This window comes from Capricornis sumatraensis, chromosome 13 (genome assembly GCF_032405125.1).
Source record: "Capricornis sumatraensis isolate serow.1 chromosome 13, serow.2, whole genome shotgun sequence".
NCBI classification, from domain to species: Eukaryota; Metazoa; Chordata; class Mammalia; order Artiodactyla; family Bovidae; genus Capricornis; species Capricornis sumatraensis.
Window position 1 is genome coordinate 67,165,745 of NC_091081.1, and position 14,882 is coordinate 67,180,626.

Here is a 14,882-nt window from a genome sequence, read left to right on the forward strand (position 1 = left end):
TGCTAGAATTTTTTTTTTTTTAATAAGTGATTTTTTCCCTTGAATTATCAGAATACTTCCCCATCTTTTTTTTTTTTTTTCTTCCCCATCTTTTTGCAAGAATCATCTATTATATACCTCTGATAAGGAAGTTGTCACCAAGTAGCAAATAAAATGCATGGGTTTTTTCTTTTACCTAATTAGCTTAAAGGGGAATCCTTAGTTTATTATCTTCAAGGTTTCTTTTCTTATTTGGAAGCAAGGCGGGAAAAGGTTCTTTTTCAGTCCCTGCTAGAAACCTACAACGTTTTCTGACTGAATGCTTTACTAAGCCTGAGTGTCCTGATTGTTGCTTTTTTTCATGGCAGGATGTTTCACTCAGACCGAATGTGGAGCTGTCATTGGAAATGGAAGCCAAGTTCTCTTTTGTTCTTATTTGCTTTGTGTCTTGTGTATGCTCCTCTCTCAGGTAAGTAAGACTTTTCCTTTCAAATTCTGTATTTAATAATGATGACATTGCCTTCAGTGTAAGTATGCCTTTTATTTGTTGACTTTTTCTGTCCTTACAGGCTTTAGGGGCCTCTCATTCCACCTGAATTATGTGTGAATTCTATTACTTTGATCATTGTTTTATTTTCCTTGATCTTTGCTACATTTCTTTTAGTTTTATTTATTCATCGAGCCCATTTTGAATGATAAGATAGCTACATACCTGACATTAAAAGTGTGCTAGCTTTTCCTACGACTGAATAAATATGCAGCACTTAACTCTCTGTTTTCAAGTTTTCATTCAGTTCTTAATGAAAAGTAGAGACTTTGTTATTGTTCTGATTTTGTTGCCATGTATGAGATAGGAATTTGGAATTCAGTTTTTAGACCATGAAGTAGTCGCCTTAAAATGATGTGATGGAGTTTATTTTAATTACGGTACTTTTGGAATGAAGATATTGAATGTTTGAAATGAGTACAGTTTTTTTCTCCACTTTGCAACAAGGCCTTTTTAGCTGTTATTGAAAGCCAAATTCTCTATAAACAGCTAGTTATGTGAATGAGCCAATAGGAACCTGAGGAATGTTAATGATCTTTAAAAATTACCTGATTTTGTTGCTTGAGCAAACTGAATTTCTCTTGTGCCCATTTTGTTTTGCTTTTATTTTTTTACAGCTATATTTATTCAGTTTATTATATTTTCCTTTAGAATGAAATCATTACTCATGAAGTCTTACATACTGATTACTTGGAATTTACTCAAGATTTCATATGTTCCATATTTATAAATACCTGTATGTTATTATAAATAATACATGTAACAAATCATGGAAATAGATTGCTAAAATTGCTTATTCATAGATCAAGATATTCAACTGGAGTATTTAATATATAAATACTTTTTTCCCAAGCTATCAAGTATTTTAAGAGTTTCAGCTACTTAGTTGGAAAATCCCTGGTACTTAATGTTTAATGGCTTCAAAACATAACTGAACTTTGAGTGTTTTTTTTGGTATATTTGTTTCAATTTCATTAGAAGTCTATTTTTTTGTTACTTTCATTATCAGAAAGAAGAAGCACACTTGTAAAGAGATCTGAAAATTGTATATATGTTGGGTTTTATCATATGTAGCTGAACTATTTCTTTACTTTCAAAAGTGCTTCTCCAAGAGTCAATTACATGATGTAAGATGAATTAGGAGATTAAAATTAGTTGAGGTCTATTTACTTTCATTTTGTTAGGTCATGGCATTTGCAAATTTTCAAGGTTTCTTCAAAAATTAAATTGGGACTTTTTATTTTAGATGTCAGTGTGTTGATTGATATGTGCACATTCATTATTTTTATCGTGTGAATAAATTACATGAAACCCATGTTTTTAGACTAAACAAATAAGGTCAATTGAGCTGAGACCAGGGTGGGGCAGGGGGAGCACCTGGGATGTAAAGTTTCAGGAGGCTCTCATTCTCAAGGGTATGGGAATCAGAGTATTTAAATGTATTTTCAAGTTACTGTCTGACACAAGAAATCTTTTGAAGGAATTTCTCTTATTACTCCACATGGTGTGTATATCACCTAAGGCTTTGTGACAGATAGTTACCTGTGTTTACTCATGAAGCCAGCATATTTTGTATCTATATGTCTTACACATGACTCACTTAAAATGCCACCACCTTCCACATGAATAGCTGAACTTACAGAAGTACTTTAGGGGCTATTACTGGCATTTTTATATAAAATTTTTGCCTTAACTCAGTAAAGGGTTCATGAAAATAATGCATATTAAAACTTTACTATCAATATATATAAATTTCAGAGTCCTATCTTTAAATCATGATGTAATATTGCTATATTTTTAAAGACCATCTGGTGCTTAACTGTGATTTTTGTCTCTGTATAGGAACTCTGACTTTACGGATGACCCCTGGATGATCTCATTGAATCCAGTGGTTTTAAGTGGCATCTTGATGCCAGTATCTCCTGAGTACTTATCTTTGGCCAGAGCCCCTTTCTGGACCCTGGAGTTACCTCTTGGATTGCCTGTCCTCAGACACTTGGATGTATAATAGGCCTCAAACTTCACATGTCTGAACAAGATTCTTGATTCCTACCTCCTAGCCCCAAATCTGCTTCACCTCATGCATTCTAGTACATCCCCAGTTCAGTTCAGTCGCTCAGTCGTGACCAACTCTTTGCGACCCCATGGACTGCAGCACACCAGGCTTCCCTGTCCATCACCAACTCCCGGAGCTTGCTCAAACTCATGTGCATCAAGTCAGTGATGCTATCCAACCATCTCATCCTCTGTCATCCCTTTCTCCTCCTGCCTTCAATCTTTCCCAATACTTCCTACTTCCTGCTATTCTCTCCTAAAGTCACTGTCTTTTAGACACGTTTTCTTTCTATTCCTTGACTGTGCTTTCTCAGTACCCTTTTCTCCCTCATCTTGGTTCTTTCTTGATACTCAGGTCTTAATTATTACCATCTCAGATAAGCCTGCTTATGCCCCAGTTCAAAGAAGCCTTGTGGTCACTCTCATTTTACCTTTAGTGATAATCTGTTGATTTTGGTTACTCTTCTGCTTGTTAAAGTTTTGTTAATTTGACTGCTGTGGAGGGTTGGATTGGAGGGTTGGCAAAACCTCTTGATTGTTAAGATTGACACTTAGTTCGGATGATTAAAAATTAGGATCCTATAGTTTGATTCTGATAATATCCACACTTTACCTCATAACATAGAACTACAACGTTGAGTCTTCTAGGCAAGTTAACATTTGTAGTTTTGTGGACATTTACAAAGCAAATAGCATACAAGCTGGATTTTAAAAAGTAGTAAAGAAAAAGAACGCCTTTTCTTTTGACAGCTGATGAATATAATTTTTAAGAAGAACTGCAGCAGTATGATCTTTGAATATTTAAACTGGCCCCACAGAAGTACAAATTACAAAATGTGACTGTTTTTTATGCACTAGCTTGACAATATTTAGAAAGCTGATAACATCCAGTATTATCAAAGTTTGAGTAAAAGGCATGCACTAACATGGTGGCTCTGTCTTCTGGGATAAAACATGGAATGATACACATCAGGTTTTAAAATGGATTATTACAGGGGCATAAAATGCATTATTTTAGGGTAAGAGTGAGAAGCAGGAAAGCGATGGAACTTCATACAACTACAAATTGTTTACCTTCTTAGAGTGAGCATGTATTATTTTAATAATTTGGGGAAACAAAAAGTCTTGATGAAATTCTTTGGTGTTAAAAAAACGCATTAAAATATTGGCCAGAGAGACTGTTGACATGTATGAATATTACACTCTTCTTTTAATCACGACCGTTACTCTAGCTGTTCCTTCACTTGATAAGAATCTCCAAATGGTGTTTCAAATAAGAACCTCTTTTTATGTAGCGTGACACACTACAGCTCTGAAGATGAATGATGATATCTCAAGCAGACAGAAGGTTATGGCTTCAAACAGAGTGGGAAACAAACAGCCAAGAGCCAATGAATTCCTTAGCAACCACGAGGCTGTTTCCACACAGATAGCCTTAGTCACGAGCGCTGAGGGAGGAGCCTCCCTTCACTCCTGAAAATCGATGACATCAGCAGATTATTTCAAAACTCAGTGTTATGCTGATATCTACGATAGGGCAACAGCTAAAAGGGGAAATGTTTCTGAAAGTACAGTCTGACCTGAATTGTGTACTTTCTAGCCCAGAGCACTGCACGGTTCTGGAAAGCAGATGATTGAGCTAAAGAAATCTTGTGCTTTTTTTGGATTTGTTTGTATGTTCATTTTTCTCATGATCACAGAATGGGCCATTATTCTGTCAGTTACACTGCAATCTGTGATGGAGTGTTAGACATCTTTTCTACATGTTTGGCGTCCTGCGATTCACGGGGTCGCAAAGAGTCGGACACAACTGAGCGACTGAACTGAACTGAACTGTATTTGCTCAACAGGTTTCCAATGCATAGAAAAATAATCTTTTTATAAATCTCCTAGTTTTTTTTTTCCCCTAGCCATTTTAGTATGAATATGTCACTAATTCACTGAAGAAGGAAATGGCAACCCACTCCAGTATCTTTGCATTAACTACTAAATAAGTATATCTGGAAGGTCAGAAATAACGATCTACTTGTATAAACTGTTCTTATCAAGTGAAGAAAGAGCCAGAGTAATGCTTAAGTGACTAACAGAAAATTATATGATGATAAATGTTTGTGGGTTTTTTCTTTCAGTCAGAGTCAAAATGTTCCAAATTACCGTCTGAGGCTTTCAGCTAAAGCTGTGTTCCCATTCTACACTTCAGTTTAGAAGAGCCAGTGTGACTGAATAAGCAAACCTCAGGAACTTGTATACAGAAGTCTCTTTGATGCATCTTCCCTGTAGATAATTTCCCTCATAGTCCTGTGAAATGATCTGAATTTGATGTAGGTAAATATGAAATGTTACATGGGGGTCATAAAGTCACTTACATAAACGTGGGATGGGGGTGACTCATCATCACCACGGTGACAATATCAAGTGACTAAGTGGTGTGACGGGCCTCCAGTGACACTGACACCACTTAGGAATTAAGCATTAGGAAGGGGAGGGTACTGTACAGAGTCCTCCCCTTCACTGCTCAGATCACGTTTGTCTCCAGGCTTGGCTGTCATCCTTTAGAGACAGTTGGTAAACAGTTTGTAGACCAGGCAGATCAGGCCGGTGATGAGTCTCTAGTAATCTGAGGAAAGTTTTAGAGCATCTCTGTCTCCGCTGTGTTATGTGAGGCTTCTCTGAGGCTGGGCTGCAGCTGTGGACTCATGTCCTTCGAGTCAGCCACCACAGTGTTGCTTTGGTGTAACAACTTGGTCTTTTTGAAAGAGGAAAAGTCTTACTGAATTTTTTTAAAAAATGGCTTAAATGGTACATTTACTTTGAAATAGTGAATGGTGGTCTTTGGATAGAGTGGTCATTTGGAAGTGATAACAGACTTAGTCTGAATACTTTTGTGTTGATGTTTCAAGTACCAAATGGCTTTTAGTAATTGGTTGCCAAAAGATAAAACCAGCTGTCCTTTGAAATTGCCATCACTGGCGATGAAGAAGGAATGCAGAAGGAAGCTTAATATTGAAGAGGATTTTGTACTAAAAATCATGATGGCCTCCTCAGTCTCCAGTTTAATCACAGAGTGAGTGTGTGTGTATAGTCTTTCTTTTTTTTTCATCTTTCACACCCCACTTTGGTAACCATAAATTTGTTTTCCGTGTTTGTGAATCTGTCTCTGTTTTGTAAGTAAGTTCATCAGAACTGCTTTTTGTTGTTCACTCACTAAATCATGTCTGACTCTTTGTGATCCCATGAATTGCAGTGTGCCAGGCTTCCCTGTCCTTCATCATCTCCCAGAGTTTGTTCAAACTCATGTCCATTGAGTTGGTGATGCCATCCAACCATCTCATCCTCTTAGGTCCCATGTATAAGTAATATCATATGGTATTTGTCTCTCTATCTGATCCACTTCACTTAGTAAGATAATCTCTAGGTCGATCCATTTTGCTTCAGAGAGGGTCTTTTATATATATATACACATCATTTTAATAGTTACCTCAAAAGGTTCATCTGTGTGTATTTTCTTTCAATTTTAGTAGGTAAATTTTATACACAGTGAGAGATTAGGAAGGTAACTTTCTCAGATAAGATAAATTTTGGAACTGTAGGCTTTGGCAGGTACAAAATTTTCTGCTACTTTCAAATGAATAATTTTTTATGGAATTTTTCTTTTATTTTCAACAAGTAGAATATGTGCTTTTTGGTACTCTTCTTTCTAAGATTGCAATATAATAGAATTTAGTAAGTAAAGAATGTGGAAAAGAACAAAATGGAAAAGAACCAAAAAGAGAGGGGAAAAAAAACTTATTCTAGACTTAATGAGTAAGTGTGTTTTACAGGGTGGAGTAGCAGGGGAGGAAAGAGTGAGTCTAGCAAATCTAAAAGTTTGGTATACTTAATCAGAACCTTTCCCTCCCCCAATATTATTAAAGTACATTAGACATTTGTGAGAGCATTATAGTACTTAAAGGAGTTACAGAGAATGTGTAATTGGATTGTTCCTTTTATTTATTTATTTATTTTTAAATTTTACTTTATTTTACTTTACAATACTGTATTGGTTTTGCCATACATCAACATGAATCCGCCACGGGTGTACTCTTGCTCCTTTAAAATGCATTTAAACTCTAAGGGCTATGTTATCATAATTCCATAATTTTTGAGTACTGTGTGTGTGTATCAGATATGTGTCAGACTCTTATCAAAGTCCTGGCTATGCAAAGCTAAATCATGGAGTTTTAGTGTTGTTGGGGAGACTGACATGAGACAAACAGGAAGCACTGTGATATGTGGTCTAATACAATTGTGACTCTGATATCAAGGGATAACAGAAGAGATCTCAGAAAAGTTTGCACACAGGAGGTAGTGTTAAAACTGCATCTTGTATCAAGGGTGATGAAAAAATATTTACAAAATGGTATGGCTTTGTCATTCACCATTTGAAGAACTTGCCCTGTAATCAGGTTGGAGGGCTGGCGTAAAATCTGATGCAGTTGTGGGAGTGGTTCATCCCTACTGAGTATCATCTCTGACCTTAACTGAAAGCAAGAAGATAGAAAATTAATATAGAAATGGAGAAGGATGATGTAGGCATAAAAAAGGTCAAGGACGAACCCACAAGTGCACTGAAAGTGATTTTATGAGACGATCAGTACTTCCTGTTTCTAGGATAAGGATCTCGGCAGAAGAGAATAAAGACTAAACTTAGACATGTAACGGGAAGGCCAGATGGTGGAGGATGTAGCTGGAGGAAAAGTGCTATCAGAACTGAATGAGGGATTCCAACTCAGTCAGGGGATAGCCAGGTCACTGTCAGTTGTAGTTCAGTAAGATACATGTAACCGGCAAGGTATGCTTGAGGAGCAGAGGGTAAGAACTTCCCTAGATGACAGGTAACTCAGTAGTAGAATTGTCTTTGGCTTATTGAACCTGTAGTTTATGCTTTTTCTCTATCATGTCATTTTACTTCAGAAATGGCAGCCTTCCTTTCCTCCTTAGTGAACTTCATTCATAGATTCATCAAAAAGCTGGAGATATTAATAAAATTTTAGACACACTTGATGCCTTCTCTTTCTTGCTCAAACTCATATTTCGTTGTGATCAACAGTTGCTGAATCTAGGTTGGAAATGCCTCCATTAACTTTTTAATGACTGGGGCTTTCATCTCCACCAGGAATATTGTGTGAGCTCCTGATCATCCCCTTGCATCCAGGTTTCTGTTAAACCACAGTTGGAATCATGCCACCACCCTACTGAAGTTCCCCTAAGATTCTTATCGCCCACAGGATAGAGTCCACAGTCCTTACTTTATGTAATTTCACAGCTCTCTAGCTTTATAATGCCATCAAGTGATCAAGTGCTTGCCCTACTGTGTGTGTGTGTGTGTGTGTGTGAGAGAGAGAGAGAGTACATGCTCAGTTGGGTCTGACTCTTTGCGACCCCATGGACTGCAGCACACCAGACTTCCCTGTCCTTCACTATCTCCTGGTATTTCCTTAAACTCATGTCCGTTGTGGCTCAGAGGTTAAAGCATCTGCCTGCAATGCAGGAGACCTGGGTTCGATCCCTGGGTTGGGAAGATCGCCTGGAGAAGGCAATGGCACCCCACTCCAGTATTCTTGCCTGGAGAATCCCATGGACAGAGGAGCCTGGTGGGCTACAGTCCACGGGGTCGCAAAGAGTCGGACACGACTGAGTGACTTCACTTCACTTTCATGTCCGTTGAGTTGGTGATGCCATCCAACCATCTCATCCCTGTCACCCTTCTCCTCCTGCCCTCAATCTCTTCCAGCATCAGGGGCTCTTCTAGTGAGTCGGCCCTTCACATCAAGTGGCCAAAGTATTGGAGTTTCAGCTTCAGCATCAGTCCTTCTGATGACTATTCAGTGTTGATTTCGTTTAGGATTGACTGGTTTGATCTCCTTGCAGTCCAAGGGACTCTCAAGAGTCCTTTGAGATGTTCAGGGGTTCAACCTTTCTGTCTTTATGGAAGACCAGCTATTTAAGGGGGGATATTTCATAAATTGTATAATAATTACTTGAGCCTCCAAATGAGAAAAATAACCAGAGAATTTATTTTCACTTGTGCCAAGGGCTAGACTTGTTATGGAAATACATTTCTTTAGTGGCAAACTCACTGCTATTAAAATGTACTCTCTAAAAAAAAAAAATCTACTTTTGTTGAGAATAGTGAAAGTTATTATTTGCTTAAAATTTTTTTCAGCTGTTCCTCCCTTGTCCTGCATCAGTTCTAGTCTTTTCTTTACGAAGCAAACAAAAATTTCCCACCTGCCCCTCACATTTTTGTTCTTTTCAGTTTTCATTCTCATTCATCATTCCTTTTATTTCTGAAAATCTTAAAAGACTACATTTTGGATTTATTACTTCCTCACACTTAAAAATAGATCATTCTGCTTTAGAGACACATTGACAGGTATCTAGCTGTATGTGTATGTAAACAATTATGTTATCTTCTCTAAAGATCTCCTGAGTTAGTCTGAACTTCTCCAGAGGGTTTTTTATTAAAATTTTTTCTTTTCAAGGAGGTGGACCATAGTAACTGCAATAATGTTTTTGTAATTAAATGGACAAAAAAACACTTTCTTCAAAGAAAGTCTGTTTTAGGTTGAAATTATGTCACAGGGTGAAATGGCTTATATTCAGCTTTTAGAATATACTGCTTTGCATGTTTTTCATATTCTTTAAATTGTTCCTTTAGGTGCCTCTGACTTCCTAGAAGCTGATGTTACTGCTTTTTTTGCACATCAGGTGGCCAAAGTATTGGAGTTTCAGCTTTAGCATCAGTCCTTCTGATGACTATTCAGTGTTGATTTCCTTTAGGATTGACTGGTTTGATCTCCTTGCAGTCCAAGGGACTCTCAAGAGTCCTTTGAGATGTTCAGGGGTTCAACCTTTTTACCTTTATGGAAGACAAGCTATTTAAGGGGGGATATTTCATAAAATTATATAATAATTACTATACATATACAGTCCATGGAATTCTCCAGGCCAGAATACTGGAGTGGGTAGCCTATCCCTTCTTCAGGGGATCTTCCTGATCCAGGAATCAAGCTGACCCAGAAATTGAACCAGAATCTCCTATATTGCAGGTGGATTGTTTACCAGCTATATTACCAAGGAGTCTTTTAGCTCTTAGGGCAGAATATAGAAACTAAACCAGTTTTGTTATTCATCTGGAAACTAAAATCAGATTTGGAGTCTAATCATCAAATTGAACTTTTTTCCCCTGTTATTAAAGATTAACTTTTAATTTTTTCCAAAGTAAGACCATAGTACCATCTGAATATTTTATATCTTAATAATCCTAGTCATCAATACAACCTATTGGGCTATTTCAGGTTAACAACACAAATGAATCCTGTGTTGCTGAAGAGAAAACTGCCTTTGAAAAGTACATTTTAAAAAATATAAATTTACTTTGGATTTCATTAAAACTTGAGCTGCACATACCATGGTATTACTGATTTTTTTGATGCGTCTAAGCTAATGATGAGAATGAAAAGTTTGCTTCGATATCACCGACACTGCTAAGTTGACTTTGAGTACTTTGATCCATCAGTAACATGAGTTAAATGCTGATTCTGAACTAAAATTTTGCAAAGACATTCTTTTATACTCAGAAATACCTTCTCAGTGTGTGTACTGGAGCTTTATTCCTCGCTGACTCTAGGTAGGAGGAGACAGTTATTACATGTAGTGAAACATGTGTGCCTGATTTTTTAGATTCTGTTTCTGGCAAAATCAGGCAGAAGGCAGTTGAAAGTGGTTACACTGGATGATTGAGTTCCAGGGAGCAACCGACTGGAAGGAGACACCTCAGGATACATTGAGTTGATGGAAATGTTCCAAATTTTGGTTGGAATGTAATTACATAGGGGTATACATCCTCAAACCTGATTGAACAGCATACTTAAAATCTATGCATTTTTAACGTGTGTCAATTATACCTCAAAAAGAAGTCTCAGCTAATTGGAAAAAATATTAGTAATAGTTCTGCTGCCGCTGTTGAGTCGCTAAGTCATGTCTTACCCTTTTGACTGTATGGACGGTAGCCTGCCAAGCTCCTCTGTCTATTGGATTTCCCAGGCAAGCATCCTGGAGTGGGTTGCCATTTCCTTTTCCAGGGGATCTACCCAACGCAAGGATCAAACTCGAGTCTCCTGCATTGGCAGGTGATTCGTCACCACTGAGTTACCTGGAAAGCCAGAATAGTTCTAGGACACAATAAGCAGACCTCTGATACATCCAAAACTGTCAGGATTTTATTAGCTATATAAAGAATTAAATAATAGCTTTCTAAAATACAGCCTTTTTGTTGATTTGCTGGCTTTTGTTCTGTTTTGTTTGGCTAGCAGGAAAGGATTATTTAGGTTTCTTATTTATGAATTAGGTATGCTTATTCAGATATTTTCAGTACTTACAAATACTCTTTTATCTCTGTTTGTAGACATTTCTGCAAAGGACGAAACCTCACCTAGTTCCAGTGTAAGCTTTCATTTCACCCTCCTTTAACCTTTATATTCAAAAGTTTGACTTACTGTATCTTTACCTGGCAGATCTTTTCTGTGAGTTTTTCCTTCATTTAATAAAAATACGTACAATGATCAGTATATAATTATATATCAGATTTTGCTTCTTAACCAATACCTTAATGGAGATTTATTGATATTGTTGGCTTGTTACTCAATAAAAATGAGAGAAAAAGGGTGCCTCGAGAACATTCACTCCATTAGTTATAGTGTTATTTTTCTTTTTTCATATTTCTCTTTCTGTTCATTTTGTTTTATCTTAACACAACTATTTATCATTTCCTATAAAGGGATTTACACTAGTTTCACAAACACATGGTATTTATAAAAACTCCACAAATCTTTTTGTAAAGTTGATTGCTCAGCAAATATAAAGCTTGAACCAGAAAGTAAATTACAAACACTTAAAAATTCCAGCCTAGAGTAGACTCAGCACCTGGTGAATACTTTCTGAGGGGTTATTTGTTCTGCTTTGGTTCCTGACTTGAGAGGTTTTCATGGGTAAATAGTGGGTTGAAAGCATCAGTCAAGGCAGTCTCATTTCAGAAGATGCACCTGCTATGACTGTGTCCCTGGATGAAAGTCACTATTTGCCTAGGAAGGGTGTAATGAGAATGTAGCCATTGATGGAATCAAAATAATGGAACGAATAATCATCAACTGTTAATTTAAGATCCCAGATGATGCACAGATTATACAAAGACATCTTCTGAAAGAGAGAATGTATTGGGTGGATAATTTGGGGAAATCCAAAGGGGGAAAATGGCATCATTTTAAACTTCAGTAAGTGTTAAAAAAAGATGAAGCTCAACTTTTACATCTTAAAGTCTGATCTCATTTCTGAGTTTCAGAGAAGTTTACAATTAAACTGATTTAGCTGATGTTTTAGTAAGTGGGACCTGTGCTGGAGTTATAATTTAATTGTGCCCATCGGATAGGGCAGCGTTTTATTTTTCTTAAAAAAAACAAAAAACTCCATATATTGTTAAGACACTGGTGGTACTTTGAAATCAAGCCTACATGATGATAGAGTAGGGGAAGTTTTATGGCTCTTCTATGTTGTGAAGCCACCACTCTCTAGTTACCTGTGCAATTGCTCGGAAAGTGCTCTCAGACAGAAATATGGGGTTTATACTTCCTGAATTTCTTTCTATTAAGCACCAGAGGTTTGTTCTGTCAGTTATCCAATGTCTGAAAACATTTTTTTTCATGTATTTTGCCCACTTATATGTTTGTATGCTGGGAGGGGAAGTCCAATACTTGTTACTCATTATGGCTAAAGCAGGAGTCCCTACCGCTTTATCTGAACTTAATGTAAGCTTGTGTTTATTTGCCAATCATTTGATACACAGCAAAGTTCTTTTCTTTGAGGATTGATTTGTTCATTGGAGGGTGCTGTCTCTTGAGTAAATCATGCCCATGAAGTGTCATCATTGATTTTTTTTCTTCCAGTTTTATTGAGATATAGTTTACATACAGCACAGTGATTTTTAATTTTGACTCCTTTAGAGTGAAGAGAGATTGCTTATGAAGTGATCTGAGCACAAAATCCTTATTTTTGAGTTTTATCATTTAGTCATTATTAAGCAGCTATTTTTATTTACCTTTACTCAAAATCTTTCTAATGATTTGATCAAGTTTTCATAGGCTTATATATCCTTTTACTTTTGTATATTTATTGAGTCATGTAAAATATAGTAAATTTCAAACTAGAATATGAAGTATAACTGGCAAAAAATAGTAACAACTATCATCTAATAAGCACAACTCAACTAATGGGAACAGCTATTCAGAGGGTCATTAGCTTTGGATATTCAACTTGCTGTATCATTCAGTGTTTTACAGAGAAAGTCATCGAAGTAGGTTAACCTGAGGCATCGGTTAAGTGCAGGTTGGCTAAGAGAGCCTCTGGTGGATCTCTAGGCTGCAGCCTAAGGTATTCTTCAATCTGAGCTGCTTTTTCCTGGTTTCAGTGTCACTACTGTAATGTTTCTTCCTTCCAGAATCAAAATGTCAATGATATCTTTGACTCTTCTTTAGCAACACTTCTATAAAACCCAAGTGAAGTGAAGTGAAGTGAAAGTCGCTCAGTTGTGTCCAACTTTTTGTGACCCCATGGACTATAGAGTCCATGGAATTCTCCAGGCCAGAATACTGGAGTGGGTAGCCTTTCCCTTCTCCAAGGAATCTTCCCAACCCAGGGACTGAACCCAGGTCTCCCCCATTGCAGGTGGATTCTTTACCAGCTGAGCCACAAGAGAAGCCCAAGAATCCTGGAGTGGATAGCCTATCCCTTCTCCAGGGGATCTTCCCGAACCAGGAATGGAACCGGGGTCTCCTGCATTGCAGGCCGATTCTTTACCAACTGAGCTATCAGGGAACCCCCCTGTAAAACCTAATCTATTGCTAAATCTGGGGGCATCTCTTGTATCACTTTGGTTTTTTGAATGCTTTTCATTATTTTTCCTCCTAAGGTTTTTTTTTAAATTAGTTAATTATTGGCTGTGTTGATTCTTAGTTGTTGCATGCAGGATCTTTCATTGTGGCTGACAGGCTGCTCTCTAGTTGTGGCACATGGGGTCAGTAGCCCCATGGCATGTGGGATCTTAGTCCCCTGATCAGGAATCGAGCCTGCAATCCCTGCATTGTAAGGCAGATTCTTAACCTCTGGACCACCAGGGAAGTCCATGCTCTTCATTCTTACTTAGAGAGCCTGATGGTTTCTTACCTCAACTTTTGTAATAATAGAAAAACTGGTGCTGTTGTTGCCTGTTTTCATCTGTAAGCTAGTAACAAACCACTTTCGTGTAAACATTTCATGTAAACTAAGAACATGGAGTTCTTAGTTGCAACACCCAGGATCTTTTATTGAGGCTGGCAGGAACCAGCAGGAAGGAAGGTTATTTGCTCAGGAACCTTGAAGAACTTTTGGTTGCTGAGTTAATTACTGCTTTTATGGATTAACATTTGAGATCCTTCACCATGTATTCTTAACTAGTATTTTCTAAGCTATTTCCAAGGTTCCCTATTCATAATCTAAGAAATAGATAAATTGGAGAATATATTTTTCTCTGATATTTCATATATCTTCCTGCTTCTAAGTCCTCCTTACAGTATTTCCTCAGTCTAAAACTCCTTTCTCCTTTTTTGCTACATGTAAGGTGCTTCCCAATCTTAAGACCTGTGTTAAATGCTTCCTCATGTGGGGAATATTTAAAATGAGGCTGGTAAGATGAGTAGGTTTTTTTCCCTTAATTTTCATGTAAATATATACACCCAGGTAACCACCTGTTAGGTAACATTTTAAAGGTAAAAGTGAAGCAGGAAATATTTTCTATATCTCCAATTCTTTTCCCGTTTCTCCTTTGGAATTCTATAATAATTTGTACTTATTCTATGTTTTATTGCGGGATTGTGTTTTATTTTTATTCATGTTTATATTTGCTTTTTTATTGCTAATGAGTGCCTAGAATGTAGGGGCTATGTCTTCTTACTTCTTCACAAAACCAAGAGAGTATGGGTACTGCAATGTGAATGAATTAAAGTACATTATTTAAAGGGAGACATTTAAGATTAAAGTAACCCATCCACTCTATGGGTTTGATGTGAAAAGCACAAAGAGCTGTGTCATGAAAAAGTAGACCAAGACACAGACATCCTTTTTAGTTATCATACTGGAGTAGATTCATTGAACTGTTCAGAGTGTGGCAGACCCTGGGGGCTGGGTCTGCATTTCATTCATTTTGGCTCTGTTGGTGTACCCCAATTTA

General features: G+C 37.2%; 1 protein-coding gene across 2 annotated transcripts in view; it reads left to right on the forward strand.

The window, feature by feature from the left end:
- Positions 1–348: 348 nt before the first annotated feature.
- The window catches only part of ADGRG6 (adhesion G protein-coupled receptor G6), a 140,849-nt gene continuing 126,315 nt past the window's right edge, over positions 349–14,882 (forward strand). For both annotated transcript variants that reach the window (XM_068984880.1, XM_068984881.1), the window contains exon 1: positions 349–448. In XM_068984880.1, coding sequence (XP_068840981.1) covers positions 349–448 — 100 coding nt within the window. The remainder of the gene's footprint in view (positions 449–14,882) is intronic.